Source organism: Rhinatrema bivittatum, chromosome 17 (assembly GCF_901001135.1).
Source record: "Rhinatrema bivittatum chromosome 17, aRhiBiv1.1, whole genome shotgun sequence".
NCBI lineage: Eukaryota > Metazoa > Chordata > Amphibia > Gymnophiona > Rhinatrematidae > Rhinatrema > Rhinatrema bivittatum.
Genome location: NC_042631.1, coordinates 18971380 through 18991030, shown reverse-complemented (window position 1 = coordinate 18991030; position 19651 = coordinate 18971380). Strand labels below are relative to the sequence as shown.

The window sequence follows — 19651 nt, the reverse complement described above, 5'->3', positions numbered from 1 at the left end:
GGTCAGGTCTCAGTTCAAAATAGGTGCTGCCCGCTGTCCCTCACATTATCCATTAAGGGCCTGGCAGAAGAGCCAGGCTTTCACCTTTCTCTTGAAATGGAGGTAGTCCTGGGTTCAACGTAGCTCTTCTGGGAGCGAGCGAATTCCAGGAGGAGGATGCCCCTGAGAAGGCGTGCCGGCAGGTGTCTGAGCTCTTTACTTCCTTTGGCGAAAAGAGTAACCGGGTAGGCTTCTTGGAATGACCTTAAAGGTCTCAGAAGTGCATAATGAGGTAGCCTGTTTGTCAAGTAAAACTGGTCCATTTTCTCTGAGGGCTCCAATGGTTAGAGAAAGAGCTTTAAATGTGGCCCCGTGGAGCACTGGTAGCCAATAAAGCTTTTTTTTTTTTTACAAAAAGGGTGTGATTTGGTTGTGCTGCTTGCAACCTTCTAACCGGTGTTCTGCTGCGTTCTAAATTAGTTGAAGCCGGTATAATGCTTTTGTTGTCGGACCATTGTGTACGGCACTCTTACAGTAGTCCAGTTGTGATGTTTCGGCATGGACTGCTGCGACCATATTTGCCTGCTCAGTGTACGGATGGAGTTTGTCTGGTTGTTGCAGATGACGGAGGTTAGCTTTTAAAGGTTGCCTGATTTTGAGGTGACATGGTAAGCGCAGAGTTCTGAGGGATCCTTAGGTTCCTAAACCTGTAATTTTAGGGAGGGGGGGGCGTTCATGGTTTTCGAAAGGGGAACCTGTCTGATTGCATTTTGCATGTGAAGAAACTGTTTTACCTGGGTTCAAGCAAAGTCTGTTACTTTTATGCCTCTTGTATAGCTGTAAGACGAGAAGACTGCTTTCTCATAGCAGTTGATAGGTCTGGTTCTCTTGGTATGAAGAGGAGAGCATAGTGTGTGTAGATTTAGAATTTTAGCTCGGTAGTTTGAGGTAGATACGGATGGACGGCAGAATAGATCCTTGGGGTGGTATCCAGCAGTCAGGGCCCAGGTGAGAGTGGGGAATGTGAAGCCAGCAAACTCTCTGAACTGTTAACAGCCTGTCTGTTAAGACATACTTTTACTTCATATTCTAATGCTTCACACAGTAGTTTAGCAATTCAGCCTGATGTCACTGTAGGTGCTTTAGTAGTAGGTAATTCCTTTAAAGTAAGCAACTTTTTGCTCCTTAATTCTAGGTGTTTTTTCTACCAGGTGCTCATGGTTCCTTGCTTGGCCACTTCTGGTGGTGTGTGTCTCTCAGTGGGTTGCAGCAGTAACCAGGGAGTAGGGATGTGCTTTCATCTTTAACAAATTCCCTTTTGTTTCATATAGTTTCCAAACTATATGAAATTTTGTTTTAAAACTTTTTGTTTAGTGCATACTGTTTTGAGTTAGTGCATGCTATGTTTGTAGTGTGCACTATTGCAACTCGCCTACGGGTAAATTTTAAAAGGAGTGCGCGGGTGCCCATAAACGCACACGTTGGCACGCAAGCAGATACACTTAATTTTATGTTGTGCGTGCAAGTACACACGTATCATTTAAAATATCCCTGTATGTGCGTATTTTAATACATGCTCACACAAGTGGCCTGGTACAAGCTCCTGCTATGTTCTCTAGTGCAATTAACAGAGGTTCATGATATCTTCATTAAAAGTCAGTTCTTCTTGCTGCATGTTAATTTTAGATAAACCCATCATACTTTGATATTTTCAGAATCTGGGTTAGCTTGGGTGAAATACTGCTTCAGTTAAGTCAGGTTTATTATATATCTTGGCTTCTGTTTTTCTAATTGACAGTGCCAAAATATTGATATAGTAAATGAACTGGGTAATTTTAATTATGCATAAGTCAGCAAATACATATATAAGCATGTACACGGTGTTATGCTTATATTTAATAAAGCCAATGATGGGAATTTATAAAATACAGCATATCTCTGCCCGAACGTGCTCGAGTATCTTTCAATACACACACTTTTTTTTTTTAATTCACTGAGCTGCATACTTTATCTTGCAGCATATCTGCAATTGCCCACTAAAAATCAAAGTATCTCTCTCTCTGCCTCCTCCCTCTCTGCACCCAACTGTCTTCTTTCTGTGATTTTTATAAATTCGAGAACAAACAATATTTGCATGCTTGGCGTATTCTTGAATTGGAAAACTTGCCAAGCAGAATCTGATGGGTTTTGCTTTCATGTCAGGTTTTATGAGCCGTGTGTGTCTGTGGAAGGGGTAGATTTTTGTCTCTGGAACTATAACTAATGAATGCATGAACTATTTAAAAAAAAAAAAAAAAAAAAAAAAAAACCAAACTTGTTGCTGTTTGGCCATTTACCTTCTGTTATATAAATCATCCTGCGGTAAATCCTAAAACGCAGAGCACTGGTTTGGTTTGTGGCCTTATAAATCATCATATCCTTCTTTCCCCCCCCCCCCCCCCCCCCCACCATTTCTCCAGTGTTGTTCAAATTTCTGTCCCATGGAATTCCCAGTATCTACCAGCACAGGCATTCATACTCCTCCCCAAACACGCACAGAGTTTACAGAGTACAAGCAGGATGTATCGTCCACACAAGCGGGCGATGTCATTTGACACTGCCATTTTTATCCGTGCTGGCAGCTGGACGTTTTCACGAAAAGTTATTTTTCATGATTTTCTATCCCCCCTCTATCCCAGTAATATCGTTTAGCCTTTTCAGTCATCTGTTTAAGTCTCAGATCTTTTTTCTGTATGTTCACCAGACCCTGAACATTATTTTTAAATTTCTTTTTTTTTTTTTTTTTTTTAATTTGGTGCACCCTCGTCTGTGGTCCCTGTCTGCTCTTTTCATCGAGGGGGGGAAAAATGTAATCTTTTTTTTCTTTTTTTGACTTCGTATTGACAGCTTCCCTTACTGTGTCGCAGAAGGTGGCTGTCGTCTTCAAGCGCTACCTCTGATGTGACATCACGATGTCCATAGGCTTTTTCGCAAAGTTTGCATCTGTTGTCTGGGGCCAGAGCATAGTGTCCGTCATTACATCCTCATGCCAAGTACATTATTCAGACCTTAGTACATTTCCTTGAAATGTAAGACCCTGATTGGATGACGTTTGTTTGCGAGGCAGTCGCCATTTTGTTTCAGTGGTTGCTGTTGATGGAGGAGGTTGGTTTGAGGATTATACTTGGCTGTTGTGGTTGATTGAGAGGGGAAAGGGTGCTTAGCGTAGCCACTATGACAGCAAAAATGCAAATGTTGTGCCATAATAATTGCTGACTGAGGAGTGCTAGACCAACAGCAATTTTTTTTTTTTTTGTGGGGGAAACTAAACCTCTTGTAAGTAATAAATTGGATTTGTGGATGAATGGAGTGTCAGCTGCTGTTGGACAAGCCAACAGAGGCTGGACTGCTGGCCTTTTGTACGCTGGATTTAAAGAACGATTGTTGTATTTTAGAACTTTTGGGATTATTGTAATTCAGAGGAAACTGTTCTGAATGACAGAGAGAAAAGGATGTTAAAATACACAGCCCCACAGCTGGTGAGCAGCATGTGTTTGCTAGGTGGGGAGGTCGTGACTGAGCTGATCCCACTGTGTTGGTTTTTTTTTTAGTTGATTGACGGCTAGGAAACCTTCGTATCGGAGCTGGACACTTCTTAAGAGGGGAAAAAATCGGTGTGTTGTACCTGCAAATGCAGACACTAAAAGTATCTGGAAAAGGGCGTGTGTGAGAGAAAATGTATTCTGTGAAGATAGAAAGTGTTAGATTTATAGCATAGGCACGGGACTCCCAGTCACCATTTTCAGCTCTTACTGGACTTGATGCTAATGTGCCAGGTCTCTCATTTTTTCATGCCCAGGGCTAAAATATAAACAGCTTTGCACCATGGCGTGAGATAATATATTAAACGTGTCAAACAAAAAAGTTTTTGTTTGTTTGCCCATGTGTTCTGGGAAGCTTCTAGTAACGAGTTCTTAGGGAAGACAGATTTCTGGTGGATCTTCCTTGAAAGCCTCTGCTTTCGTTAACTGCATATTTTCGAGGCAGGTGTTTAAGCCACAGTTACATCTTTTGCTGTCTCTCTCTCTAGGAAATTGAACTTGTTCTGAAAGTTGCTGTCTTGAATATACCGGCTGAATGCTTACATGCACAAGCTTTAAATGGTTGGATCTCTTACGCGTTTAGGGTGCTGCTTTTTTTTTTTTTTTTTTTTTTTAATTTTAGTTTAGCATACCACACAGGAAAAAGGAGGCAAGCTTGCCAAGTCCCGCTGAGCGTTTTTTCAAGCCTGTGAAAAGAATGAATTATTCAGCAGTAAGCATGCTTACAGCTGGCCATTTGGGAGCTCTGATCCGCGAATCAGGCGGCTGCGTGAATGCCCTTCTTGTCATGTTATGTGTACACAGTGTGTGAATTATTGAAAATAGTGAGGCCTGAACCTCATCTGGTAGAGATTACAGTGCAGGCATGCTGGGTGAAGGCCCTGTAATTGAAAATCCCCAGATGCTGTTTATTTGGCCCTGTCACATGACCCGCCGCAGTAAGCTCGTCTGAACAAACTGCTGCTTGCAAAGGGAGCCAAGCCCAACCTCCAACCCCTGAGCCGTTACAGAACTCAATATGTGGACTGTTTAAACACCTGCCCATAATATTTTTTTTTTTTAAAACCTAAAATAGAATTGCTAATGTTTAAATAAATGACCTCTCACTGATTGGTTAAAACTCCTTAACCAGTTGTTCACCTGTGAACACTTTGCATCTACATGTTTGATTTGGGGTTTTTTTGTATTTTTTGGAGGGTATGCTTTTTTTCCTATAGCTAATTTGTGCTGTAAAAATTTTTTTTGTTTTTTTTTTTTTGGTTCTGTTTAGTTTTTATTTTATTTTAAAAAATGTGTATACCATCAATAGCAGTTATCCTAAGCAGATGACAAGAACATGTATGCATGACATTTACACAGCATCCCCATAAAACTGTGTCAAAGAACAGCACTGTACATGAAGACAAAACAAACTTAAAATACCGCAGAACCATCCTCAACATGGCCTGCACTAAACTTTTGAGGGCACTTGAAGAGGCGAGAGGAGAAGCCTGGTTGAATAAAATAGGTTTTTACCTTTTTTTTTTTTTTTTCCTAAAGGTTGGCAGTTCTGGTTCTCACTTAATATCCGTAGGCAATACATTCCATAGCACTTGAACCAGCTACCAAAAAGGTCCTGTTATGGGTAGCTTGAAACCGAAAGTTTTTGAATGAAGGAACCTACCAGGAATAATTTCTCTGCTAATCCTAATGGTCGAGGAAGAAGATTGTTAAAAAAAAAAAACCAAAAACAAAAGCACACAGCATAATATATTGACATCTTAAAATGAAGATTTGATAGAGCACCACAGAGAACTGATATCTGGTCCATGGGACCTGGTTGGCGTGCTTCGACAAGTGTATACCTCCAGAAAAGTTATTCATCACATGTATTGGTTCTGGAGGGAGAGGTAATTTGCTTTTAGTAAACTGGTTCAGGGCCCATTACTCCTAGTCCATCGAGCCCAGCAGGTCGTCTGACAGTGGCCACTCTGGGGCATACTCCTAGTCCATCGAGCCCAGCGTGTCGTCCGACAGTGGCCACTCTGGGGCATACTCCTAGTCCATCGAGCCCAGCGTGTCATCCGAAAGTGGCCACTCTAGGGCATACTCCTAGTCCATCGAGCCCAGCAGGTTGTCTTGACAGTGGCCACGCTGGGGCATACTCCTAGTCCATTGAGCCCAGCATGTCGTCTTGACAGTGGCCACTCTGGGGCATACTCCTAGTCCATCGAGCCCAGCGTGTCGTCTTGACAGTGGCCACTCTGGGGCATACTCCTAGTCCATCGAGCCCAGCAGGTTGTCTTGACAGTGGCCACTCTGGGGCATACTCCTAGTCCATCGAGCCCAGCAGGTTGTCTTGACAGTGGCCACTCTGGGGTATACTCCTAGTCCATCGAGCCCAGCAGGTTGTCTTGACAGTGGCCACTCTGGGGCATACTCCTAGTCCATCGAGCCCAGCGTGTCGTCTTGACAGTGGCCACTCTGGGGCATACTCCTAGTCCATCGAGCCCAGCGTGTCGTCTTGACAGTGGCCACTCTGGGGTATACTCCTAGTCCATCGAGCCCAGCGTGTCGTCTTGACAGTGGCCACTCTGGGGTATACTCCTAGTCCATCGAGCCCAGCGTGTCTTCTGACAGTGGCCACTCTGGGGTATACTCCTAGTCCATCGAGCCCAGCGTGTCGTCTTGACGGTGGCCACTCTGGGGCATACTCCTAGTCCATCGAGCCACTCTGGGGCATTTGGAAATATCAGGAAGGACACTTTTTTCCCTCCTGTTCATTCCCAGATTCCCTCTGGCTCTCATCCTCTCTACAGCCTTTGACCCTTTCCATTGCCTCTCACCCCTTCCCACTTTTCTGCACCCTGTCTCAAAACCCTAGCCCATCTAATACCACCCCCCCTCCCTACTCTTGCCCCCACCCAGTGCCTGAATCCTCACTCTCCTAATCCCTGGTCTGTTCTTCCACTCTCCCAACCAGTCTCTTATCTCTCCTCTCCACCTTAGTTCTCTCCCTTCCTCCCCTCTCATTCCCATCCTCCCCTCGCCCTCCTCCCCTATTACCAAGATCCTCCCACTTTCCCCCTCACTCCTTTTTGTTCTCCTCGTCCCACCCTCTACCTCCCTCTTTCACATCTCTTCCCCCTTCACCTCCCCACCTCCCCATCACTCTTCCTACCCTCTCATCTCTATTCTCCACGTTCCTGTCTCCCCCTTCTCTTGCTTCCCCTTCTTTATTTTGCCATCAACTTCTTTCTCTCTCTTTCTCTCTCCCCCTCTCCCTCCCCCTCTCTCCCTCCCCCCCCCCCCCCCCCCCCCCACACCTTACCAGATTTGGCTGGGCAGGCAGGAGTAGCAGCGCAGACTACGTAGCAATCCTTGCAGTGCAGGCCGTAGGGACAGGGAGCATGCGTTGTGCTGTCTGTCCTTACAACTCACCCCTCCTCCTCCTCCTCGCCTGCCTCCACTTTGAAACAGGGAAGTGCACAGGTAGGAGAAGCGGACCGGCAGCGTGGCTCATACTACAACAATGGCTCCGTCGTCTGCGCTGCCGATAGACCCAGAGAGCAGGCAGCATGTGGCACTGCTGATCCTGCCTGCCGGGCCACCCGCCACACACTGCATTCAGGAGGTTGATGGCAACTGCTATCCCCAAAGACAGTTTCACATCTCTTCTCCCCCCCCCCCCCCCAGTCCTGTCTCTCTTACTCCCTTCCTTCCCTCCCCTCGGTTCCTCAGCGAACTCGCCTGTTAGGTTGGCAGGGCCTGACCTCCCTGCCAGCAGTTTTCTTCGGCGCTGCAGGCCAGGCTACCTCTTTTCACACTGTTTTGTGGCCTGGAAGCCCCCACCAACCTTTCTGCTGCTGCTGTGGGGATTTAAAAAAACAAAACCCCTCCGCAGGCTGAATATGGCTACATAAAGGGAAAGTCAAACGAGCTGTGAGAGCTCTGTCTGGCCCCAGGGGTCATGGTTTGTGTGTATAGGGTTAAATTTGGGTAAATTTGTATCAAAGTTCTGCAATAGGTCAGTTTAATAAATTCACGTTCGTTGATGAAAGAAGTTCATTAATTAGTCGAGTAGCATGCGGTTTGCTTTGATCTTTATGGTTTCGGGATGTGCCAGGTGGTGGCAAATCATTAGTTGCTACTTTGGTGTTCATTCCAGTAGCGCAAATCTTGAAGTGCTCTCTTCATACTTGTATGAGAATATAGTGCGTGATTCTATGGGAACCTTGGTATAATCACACTAAATAAAATAAAAAAAATGTCCAATACTGTGCAGACTTGCAACCAAATCCAAAACACAAACGTCTGAACACACAATGCTATATTTTCAAACAAGGAAAGCATCAAATAATTCTTCTTTGCACAAAAAGGATCTTCATAAGACCCTGCAGCTGCTTAAAATGTCAGTATTTTCACCACTTATGGGTAGTAAATAATCATCCCTCCTAGAACTAAATAGCGTATGATTTTTTTTTTCTTTTAAATGCCCATAAAAGACTAAAGAAGAAGAGTAACTTCTGTGAACTATTATTTAATGCTTTCCTTGTGTGGTGCCAATAATAACATACGGGCCGATACACTGCCATTGGACGCGTGTTTTCCCTTACCCCTTATTCAGTAAGGGGCGGAAAACGCGCGTCCAACCCGCCGAACCTAATAGCGCCCTCAACATGCAAATGCTTGTTGATGGCCCTTTAGGTATTCCCGCACGATTCAGTAATTAAAATGTGTGGCAAAGCCGCACATTTTACTTTCAGAAATTAGCGCCCACCTTTTGGGTAGGCGCTAATTTCTTCGGTCACCGGGAAAGTGCACAGAAAAGCAGTAAAAACTGCTTTTCTGTGCACCCTCCGACTTAATATCATGGCGATATTAAGTCGGAGGTCCTGAAGGGTGTAAAAAGTGAAAATAAAAATAAATTAATTTAAAAAAATTAAAAAAAAAAAATTTGAAGTCGGCCAGCGGCTGTCGGGTCGAAAACCAGACGCTCAATTTTCGGTTTCCGAGCCCGTGGCTGTCAGCGGGCTTGAGAACAGACGCCGGCAAAATTGAGCGTCGGCTGTCAAACCTGCTGACAGCCGCCGCTCCGGGCCAAAAGGAGGCGCTAGAGACGCGCTAGTGTCCCTAGCGCCTCCTTTTGCCCGTTTCTACCGCCGGGCCTCATTTAAATACTGTATCTTGCGCACAGGTGAGAGTGGCCTGTGCGTGCGCCGGGAGAGCGGGCGTTCGCCCGCTCTCCCGCGGACTTTACTGAATCGGCCCGAAAGTTTGAAAATACAGCATTGTGTGTTCAGCTATGGTGGTTGGAGCTGCTGCTTCACCTGTTACAGATTTTTATACTCCCCCAGTATTATTGCGCGTGTAGGACCTGGGATGGGAACCTGTGAAGGTGAGGAATCTGAGGCAGTGTTCATAAACGCTCATTGTGAGATAATATGCCGCCAAGAGATTGCTTTCAGTCTTTCTAGCCTTGCTGTTTCTAATTGAGGTCTCGGCCTACCAGTCATCAGCCTTTTCTGCTTTCTCGTTTTATTTCATGCCGGGTTTTTTTTTTGGTTTTGTTTTTTTTTATTCTAAGTGGTGCTTCAGTGCAGATCTGTAGACTCCCCTTTCCTGAGCAGCGCTGCTGTAGCAGATTTAGGTAGCTCAGTGAGTGTTATTGGCATTAATGCATAGGAAAATGTGATGAATAAAGTTGTTTTAGTATTTTTTTTTTTAATTCTGATTATTGCACTACAAGCGTGAAACTTATGTAGATTTTCACGTCGCTGGTGTTCCAAGGTGGTTGCCAAAGCTGATACGAATAAGGTCCCCCTTTTCCTTTTACCTTTTTTTTTTTTAAATAGTTGAGGATTTTATATAGTGTAGTTGTCGTGACAGTTTTGCATGGTAACAAATATATGAAATCAGAGCTCTGCAGACCAGCTCTGCTTCAGAAAGCTGCTGTGCCTTTTCGGGTACCTGACTAGTAGGACTACCACATAGCAGATTTACATTGTGCTGGGGGTCCCTGTTGCCATCTTAATGAACAGGCATTAGTGTATGTGCCAATAATTTGTTTATGGGTTGTGTGTTTTTGTTTTAATTTTCCTTCGTGTGACTGTAAAGTTAACCATTTTAATATGAAAGTGGTCACTATTGCTTATTCGTGATGCAGGGCTGGTGCTTCGCCTATAGAGGGGCAGCAGAATCCTGCCAGTGTGAAGTCCAGAGGGGGGGGGGGGGGGGTCCTGAACCAGAGACAATACTGTCAAAAAAAAAAAAAAAAAAAAAAGAGGGTATGCTGGACTCACTGCAGCCAATAGTTTGAGTTGGGTGAGGGGGCTGCATCACCAAAGATTCGCCTAGGGTGCCAAATATGCTTGACCTGGCCCTGGATCCGTGTTGATGACATGGTTTAAGTTTCTGGACACCAGCAGTCAGCGGTGGGAAGGAAATCTAAGAGGCAAGACTGATTAGAAAACATTTGAAAATGTATTTGGGCAAGTACTTTGCCGTAGTATGTACGGTGAAATCCTTTTACTGCCTTAGGGGGGGTCTGCTCTCTGAGCCAGCCAGAGCTGGGGGATGCTGGGGAGGCAGCATTCACAGCTCACAGGAGAGGTGGGGATTTTGTGTGTGTGTGTGTGGTGAACCCCCCTACTGGCCACTGGTCTGTGGCCTCCAGCCGAAAGCCATAGGGAAAAAAAAAATTCCTATATAGTAAAGGAACGTTCATGGCACTGTAGCCCAGCGCAGGCCACGTCAGACTGATTTGGAAGCTCAGAGAAGCAGGAGGACAAAACTGCCAGGACAAAAAAAAATAAAACCAGAAAATTGCTAGGCATAAAAACAAAGCTGGCTGCCTTTTAAAATAATTTAGAATCATTTTTATCAAGTGTAGGAGGAATACGGCCCCAGCTACACTGTAAGCAAAGCAAACCAATGCCATTTTCAGCTGTGGTCATTAAGATCTCAGGGAGCAATGGAGGACATTGTGATGACATAGGGCACGGTTAAAGCTCCTCTGCATTTGTTGCCGCCTTGCAGTACGTTTAAGGATTTTGATTTAAATAATGATGCGTGGGGAATCACGATGCTCTGTTTTTAGCGGGGTGTTTTTTTTCAGCACACATTTGAAAGGCATTTTATGCAGCGATTCACTCCATCCATACGGTGCAATGTTCGACCATGGTCTTGGGTTTGTGCCCTCTTAAAAATCTGATGAGACTGATTTCATTTTCAATAGGATAAAGTTGAAAAGTTGATACAGAATCCACATCCCCTTTCAATTATTTTATAAAATACCTTAAGTGAGATGTGTTTTGCAGATCGTATGTTTTCACATATATCCTCCTGTTGGAATGTTTTGTGTGGGCTCAATTGACTCATGAGTTTTCTTTTGCCATAGCACAAAACAATAGAGAAACCATTTTAGTAGGCATGACCCAGCCCATCCTGCAGAGTGCATCTCAATTCGCACGAATGCCGACGTGTACAGTACGGATGGCAGTAATTTACCATGCATGTTCCAAAGGGAATCGGTCCTATGCATTTGTACAACGTGGGTACTGCTTTGGGGCTTATTGTTCTTCTTAATTTGTTTCAGGTAGGAATGAGTTGATAGCGCGATACATCAAACTCAGGACAGGGAAGACACGGACCAGGAAACAGGTAAAATAAATTACTGGGAAAGCAAGCGTGCCAAGGAATGGGAAATCGTGCCATATCTGTCCGCAGAGCCTTTTTGCATTCGGGCTCCGCTGAGCTGCTGTGATTTTTTTTTTTTTAAGTTCACGGACACGCAGATGTTCGCGTCTTAAAGTAACATGCATTTTACTGCCCAGCGTTTCGCCGACAGCTTGCTATAAAGCAGGGAGGTAGACTGTTGTGTGGGAACCATGCAGTGTCAGATCCCAAGACGCCTCCTGATCACAAATACATACCTGGGGTTAGGGCTTCACAGAGAGAAAATACAGCCTGCCAGCATGAAATGCATTGTTGCGAATCGGGGATGTCATGGCTAATTCATCACACAATATGATACACTGGTTTGTCATGCCGAAATCTATGCAAGATTTAATTCCGAAAACTTGGGGAGGCGTTCATGCTGCACTTTGCATCTGTGGTCAGTACTATAATTTGTTCAAGGGTGAAATGTATAAATAACTTTATGCTAAGTACGATCCATGCCTTTAAAATGGATGTCAAATGACCCAGTCGCATTAACATTTCATTCTCTGTAGCTTTAATCGAGTGAAGATACATCTGTCGTAGTTTAGTGATGGTCAGGAACCACCTAGAATAAGGTCATTTTGTAAGATTTCTTAATTCATGTCATTCTGGGGTCAGCTGTGTGTGTGTCTGTGTGTGTCTGTCTCTCTCTCTCTCTGAAGGAAAGGAAACTGGAATTCTGTTTAATCGAAAGCTGCGGTATAAATTCAAACTATTATGTTTTTAACTAGACATCGTTTGTAAATAGATGTCAACACTTACATGCCTGCACATGTTTACATATCCAGATTTATAAACCTTTTATATTGATATAATTAGCCAGATCTGAGGGAAAAGCATTAACAAATACTCAAAACTTTCAGGTAGTTGGACTGTTACAATTTACATTGATACAAAGTTCAAATATTTATTTCCATTAGAAAATATACATGCGATGTATACATTACATGTATTATATACATTGTTTTACAATTATTAGTTTGTTTTTTAATTGGCTTTGCTAGTGTGTAGCCAAATGGACTCAGGACCAATGGGTTGTGTGTTCCCCTGCTAGTAGATGGAGACTGAGTCGGATTTCAAAGCAGATGTGGACTGTCTCTCTCCCTATTGGGAACACAATACTCCTTAGAATCAAAAAAACATTTTCCTCTAAATTGGAGCATATCAAGCCCTGCTCTCCTGCAGTGATACCTGATTAGTCCGTAGAATAAACTGGTGCCAAGTCAGCGTGAAGAAAGGCTTGCTTCTATCTCAGTTTTGAGAACATTTTCCTCGGGGCTGCTACAAAGCCTGATGCCTCCTTCCCAGGATCCCCTCTGCTGCTCCTCCTTCAGTCTCTGCATTGGTTTGCCGGCACGCTGAAGCAGGATTTTCTCATGCTGCTGGCCTCTGTTCCGCGTGCGGGTAGGCCGGTGTTTGCTGAGATGCGGGTGAGGCCCATTTGAAGAGCCATGGTGATCCTGGTGGCACGTCTGACTGATAGAGAGAAGACTGTGTCGGAGCATAAAAGGAATTGTAGCCCTGGTTCCGCGATCTGTGGGTTAGCCACTTTCATCCTCGTGTTTTCCCACAGTCCCGAGACTAGGTGGGAACACCAGAGGGATGCAGGATGCATCTCCGGCTTCAGATAGCATGCGTAAATGCACCTTACTCGAGTAAGTGGGCTTTTGAAAATTGCTACAATATAATGCCATTGAATTTCTCACGAAAGTGCATTTTACACGCATAAATGGCTTTTGAAAATTGCTACTATAGTAGTTACAATCCAGGAATGCCAAGTCCTGGCATTCCTGGATTGCTTTAAAATCTCTTTTAATTATCTTGATCATAAGGTCATTGATGTAGCGGTTTAATTGATAAAAGTGCTCCACCCACAGAGGTGGCAGCAAGAGGCAGAGAGAATGGATACATCCGAGGCAGAAATCTGTAAGGCTGCCCCTTCAGAGCCTTTCGGGTATTCCTCCACTCCTATACTAAACAGGAGCGAAGGAGTAGCCTAGTGGTTAGAGCAGTGGGGCTATGAACCAGGGAAGCCAGGGTTCAAATTCCACTGCTGCTGCTTGTGACCTTGGCCAACTCACCCTGCCTTCCGTTGCTTTAGAGGTGAATTTTAAGAGCCACTTGTGTGCACGCGTTTGCCGGCTTGCACATATGGACGTGGTGATTTTTATAACACATGTGCGCCTGTTATATGCACGTACATGGGCGCACAACTTTATATTGGTGTGCACAGATGCCACCTCGCACGCCTGAATTGGGGGATTTTAGTAGAAAAGCGTGCCGATGCAATTGCCTGTTTCCCCAGTTTGTTCCCAGTTCACTCCAGTGAAGGAGAAGATTTCCTAAACCCCCTAGCTAACTTGCCTCCTTTTTACCCTATTAGTCCTGACCCCTAAAACCCCTCTGACTAGCCTAGTTTATTTTATTACACGCCGTCCATAGCAGAAGTAAATCTTACGCGGTAGAGGACCCCGACGCACGCTTGTGTGCATAAAAGGTTACGTGCACACTTCGTGTAACAGATTCTCCCCGCCCCTTTTTTTTGGAACTTTGTGCATGTACCAGGAGACGTGCACAGCTGGTGCCGGCTCGAGTTGCGCATATCTTCTGGCTTTGGCACGCGTAGCGCTTTTAAAATCAGCTAGTTAGATTTGGGGTAAGGAAATACCTATAGTACCTGAACGTAATCTGCTTCGAAATGTCAGAAAGCAGAATATAAATCAAATAAATTAAATGAAATTAGAACATTTACTATATTGATAGATGGGCATCAGTGCTGTTGAGGTAATGAAGCAGGTTTTTTCACGGTTCTTATGCTTATATTAATTGCTAGAGGAAGCCCTTGTTTTATGATGAAGCAGCAGTAGAAGGGGGATCCTGGAGAGAAAGAGGCATCATGCGTCTGCCACTAAAAAGCCAATAGGTGGCACTGTTCCCGATTTGCAAGACACTAACCCAAAGAGACCGATGTAATAAGGTTGCACTTGGCACAGCGCAGTTTAACCCTCAGTTGTGCGCACTTTTTTTTTTTTTTGTGCACAAGCTTTTCTACCAATGCAGCAAGGAGTTTTCCGCACATACAACAAAACAAAACAACTTTAACACGTATTGTTTTAAGGACAATTTAGCACCTTAGCACGGAAAGCATGTTTTCCATGCATAAAATATAATTTATGCACAAAAAACACTTTCAGTAAGCATTTTTGCACATAGATATTTTATGAATGGCAAACATTTATGCAATAAACAACGAAGCAGAACACCTCTCTAGAATAATTCACAAATATAAAAGAGAGGGAAAAGGATCAATGTCCAATATCAATCTCCCATCCACTTAATTGACAAATGACAATATCATAAATCAGTCTTTGCTTTAAAGAATTTACATCTGCAGCCTCTCGCCTCGCAATGGGCCGCAAGCTTTAATCAGCTTACAAAGCAAAGTGTAACTCCTTTTTAATCATTTATTGTCATATTGTCAGTCCCTATTCAAAACTTTATTCCAAATAATTTATCCATAAACTACATTCTAAACACCCTTAAAAAAGGTATACCAATATGCAAAAACCTAATTTATCGCTTCTCACTCATTATTTTTCACTCTATTATTTCTAAATCTTCTAAAAAAGAATACTTAGCCGAGTCAATGTGAAATGTAATCAAATCGTTCCCGACATGAATCATGTTTCGATTGTGAAACAATCTTCTTCAGGGGATCATCTCGCAGTACTCGTTATTTCATACAGCCAATATTCTTCAATGTCCTTAAAGACAGACAAAAGAAAATTAAAAGTGCATCCAACTTTGTTCCTGCTTAAATAACCACAAATTGTTGTCTTCCCTATCCAAAAACTTTCACCTCACCATTCATATTTAACACAAAAGCTTACCTGGACAAATAATGTCTCACCATACTTGTTCAAAAAAATGGCGCCTCAGCGTCTTCAATCCAATCTAACTTCACCTGCTTTTTAAACCTACTTCCGTGATCCACATCACCGGAAATAGTACTACAAGGGGATGATCAAAAAACTACAAAACCCATACTCTCTTGGGACAAAAAACAATTAATGAACACCTACAACTTGCAAGATAAACTTCTCACTACTTATTCAAAAAACCGACCAATCTATCTCTCTATTCAAGCCATTCGGGGCAACGGTATCAAAATGATATATCCATCTCTGCTCTCTCTGCAGCAGGTAGTTGTCAAAATCACCTCCTCGACTACTGGGTGTAAGCTGTTCAATAACCGCAAAACGCAATGTTTCAAAAGAATGGTCACATAGTAGACAATGCTGTACTACAGGCGCCTCCAAACGTTGTCGCATCAAAGCGCTCTTGTGTTCAATTATACGAGTCTTCAATACCCTCTTTGTTTTGCCAATATATAAAAGCGGACAGGGACACCACAAACCATATATTACCCCTTTTGATTGACAACTCGTCAGGGACCGAAAACGAAACTTGCCATGACCAAAAAATGGGAGAAATTCTCCCGAGAAAGATTGATGACAGACACTACAACGATCGCATGGAAAGTGACCTTTAGGCTCAACATCACCCCTCCAATCCACTATAGTTTCCTCAGAAAAATCAGAATGAACTATAAGGTCCCTTAAGTATGCAAACCATACTTCCTGCGCATAAATCATGTTTTGCAGTGCACTAGTTCTTTTCTGTGTGCATGTTTTCTGATTTGTTTGAGTTTTTAACTTCTGATGAATTAGCTTTCTGCCTTGGGAGTTTAAAAAAAAAAAAAAGAATTTGCATGTGCATTAAGAAATTGTGCATTGTTTTAACGCTCAGCTTTTTACATCAGGTCCAAAGTTAACTGGAGAACTTCTTTAGAAGAATCCTAACCACAAAAAATTGCTTTCAGAATAGTTTTATACGTGTACGAGAACACATGGACCTTACATATTTGGCTGCCTCTTGTGCTAGAAGAAAGCCGGCTTGTCTGTTCTTAATTATATAGCATGACCACTATTAGAATTTGTTTACAAAATGAAGCATTTGCTAAACTACTTCAGCTAAGGGTTGTTTAGAATCACATTAATAGGTGTTGTTTTTTTGTTTTTGTGGGAACCTTTGTTTATATGATGTCTTACACACTAGGGTTACAGTGTGTGGTGTTTCTATTCAGACATTCTTTGCCTAACTGATGGCTAAAGGTTCAAAATTGCCCCAGCTTTACAAGATATTTTGATTGGTGTGCTCAGTTTGAGGGATTTATTAATTTTCAATGGAGTACTGGAGGCGGCAGAATAGATTTACATTTTAAGAAAGAGATGACTGACTTTGATTATTGGCACCTTGGGTCAGCTTTATGTCCAGTGTGTTGTGTGATCAAATCAGTATTTGCATGTGATGGAACATGCATCGTAACTCTCACATTTTTTTTTTAAAATATGCTTTTTATGTTTGTATTATGAAACTGAATGGTAAAAGCCCTTCTGAATCAGAAGCTTAGGGTCTGACCCGGTACAGTGACTTCTGTGCTGCATCCGACTGTAGCAGACCCTACTGTGATCTGTCCATGAATGAATGGCCAATATCTTTCCATGTTTTGCACTCCCTTTTGGGTTAATTTCAATTTAGAGGTTCATATTTAAAGAGCTTTATCTGGTTAAGTGCGGTACCTAACCAGACAAAACCTGTTTTATTTATTTATTATTTTTTTAATTTCATGGGCCTCGCAGTGCCTCTGACTTTATCCAGCTACGACAGAGGCATTCAAAAGGGATGTGCAGGCCCCTATGGCAGGGCTTTCCCAAACCTGCCCTGGGGATCCCACAGCCAGTCAGGTTTTCAGGATGCCTACAATGAATATGCACGAGCTCAATTTGCATATCTGCAATGAATATGCATGGGCTTGATTTGTGTATCATGGAGAACTCTGTATAATCAGATGTATCTCATGCATATTCATTGTGGATATTCTAAAAACCCAACTGGTTGTGGAGTCCCCAGGACATGTTTGGGAAGCCCTGCCCTACGGAATGCCTTCAGTTTGTTCATTTATATTTGTAGGGGATGTTCTTCCTTGTTTTTCTGTTTGTTTAATGTTTATTTCTATTCTGTTCAATTCCCAAACTGAAATAAATATTAAAACAAATGCTGCTACCCCCTTCCCCCAAAACAAACAAAAGAAAAAGATTTCCCTGAGGCCTTCCAATCTTCCTCCCCCCCCCTCCCTGCAAAGCAAGCCTCATGGCCTTGGGCCTACCTGGATGGACTGAGCCCAAGCCCAGCCGCGCCTCCCTGAGTCCCTCGAACCCTCCCTTCTCCCAGCCCCATAAAGTAAACCTCAGGGACAGGACCTACCCGGCTAGGCTGAACTGAACCCAGCCAGGGCCTCCCTAGATCCCTCTGATTTCCCTCTCCAGAAAACTCGGCTGAGCCAGGTCCTCGGGTACCTTTTTCAGAAGGAATGGGATGGGACAGGAGTGAACAGGCATTGCTCATGCCTCTTTCTTTGCCTTCAGCCTCCACAGAAGGGGTAAGAAGGGGCCTGAGAGGTCCCTGACCCAATTACCTTTTCTGAAGGGAGGCACTGGCTGGCCTCAAGGCTTGCATTGTTGGGCAGGCGGAAGGGAGGTTGGAAGGCCTTGGAGATGCTGTGGTTTTTTTGGTTTTTTTTTGTTTGGGGTTTTTTTTTTAAACAAGTTCCCAAAAATTTTGAGATATTTTCAATCAAGGTCATTTTGGTTCATTCCATTTGGAATGATCCAAAAATGGCCATTTTCAGTTTGGATGTGCATTTGCTTAAAATCAGTGCACATCCCTAACGTTCAGGAGTGTTTCAGGGCAGAGGTATCTGAAATTCAAAGTTATCTGCCTAACTTGTCCAGCTAACTTGCATGTGGCTGGGTTTATTCAGTGCCATGTGTGTGCTACAGAATATCCCAACCAGGTTTGTCAGATAAACGTTATCCAACTTAACTTTGCCTACTGCTCAGTGGATCAGTATTGACCCCTCTTTCTCCAGAAATGTTTCTGTGGTACATGTGAACTAATTGGCATATTTCACCTTCACAAACCAGTGCAAAATAAAAAAAAATTCAAAATTACTTATATTGAAGTGAGGTGGTACCATTCATAATAGTGTGTTTTGAGCTTATTTACTCCTTAAAATTACTTCAAGCGAAATTGAAGCTTTGCAAAAATGGATGTGAATGTAATCATTCACCACATTATTGCAATTTTAGTGAAAACAAAGATGGTAACTTTTAAACAGGCACACGGGTGCACATATGTACCAGTTTGCTGGCTCCATCCAGAGATGCATCCATTTTGTAATATACATGCGCATATGGTATAAAATAGTCTGGATGTGCGTACAATTGTAAATGAATGGCCGCATATGCACGCAAATGCCGCTTCTACTGTGTGAGGGAATTTTATATGGGACATGCGCCAATGCCATTCTCCATGTTTCCCAGTTTTATTTATTTAAAAAAGTTTCACCTATAATGAAACAATCATGCTAGCGAATTACAATCAGTAAAAACAATCAATTACAAAATACATAAAATCATAAGCAAGAAAAGAAACATAAAAAATATTACGATCTTATGAAGGAAAAGCCTCACAAAATAGAATGCTTTTTAACTGCTTTCTAAATACTTTAAAATCCTGTTCAAGCGTTAATTTCTCTGGAAGCAAATTCCAAAGAGATGCCCCAATTATGGACAAAGCACGCCTACGGGTAGACTGCAAATGCATCACTTTAAAATCAGGGTCTTCAAGAAAATGAGAACCAGAAGATCGCAGATCTCTAGAAGATATATAACGATGGAAAAGCTCTGACAAATACTTGGGGGTGTCTTTTTGAAGGGCTTTAGATCTAGAATTAAAACTTTAAAGTTTAATCATTGCATTTCTGGCAGCCAATGCAACTGCCTCAACATAGGCAATATATGTTCCCAAATTGAAGTCTTTGTAATCAAACGGGCAGTCGAATTTTATAAGATCTGCAAGGTACTAATTTAGTTTTAGGCAGCCTGATATACAGGGAGTTACAATAATCCACAGTAGTCATGATAAAAGATTGCAGCAGTGTGCGAAAATCAGAAGGATCTGAACAAAAAGGGTGAATGTCATAATTTCAATTTGAAATACCCCTTTGATATTACAGATTTCAGTTGACTGGTATAATCTAAACTGGAAACAAAATAAAACCCCAAATTACAGATCTGGTCAACAAATTTAATGGTTTCTCCTTTAAAATCCAGGGACACAAGATTAATAAGGTCCCATGTACTAGAGATCCATAAAGCCTCTGATTTTGATTTATTTAAAAACAAATCATTTTCGCTTATCCAGTCAGAAATAGCTTGAAGGAAAACCAAAATGTTACCCAGAGTCTGTTAAATTCACAGATGCTG

The 19651-nt window shown here is 42.8% G+C and overlaps 1 protein-coding gene across 8 annotated transcripts in view; it reads left to right on the top strand.

The window, feature by feature from the left end:
- TEAD1 (TEA domain transcription factor 1) overlaps window positions 1–19651 on the top strand; it is a 216623-nt gene that overhangs the window by 138358 nt on the left and 58614 nt on the right. For all 8 annotated transcript variants that reach the window (XM_029582126.1, XM_029582129.1, XM_029582123.1 and 5 more), the window contains one exon: window positions 11137–11201. In XM_029582126.1, the coding sequence (XP_029437986.1) occupies window positions 11137–11201 (65 nt within the window). The remainder of the gene's footprint in view (window positions 1–11136; window positions 11202–19651) is intronic.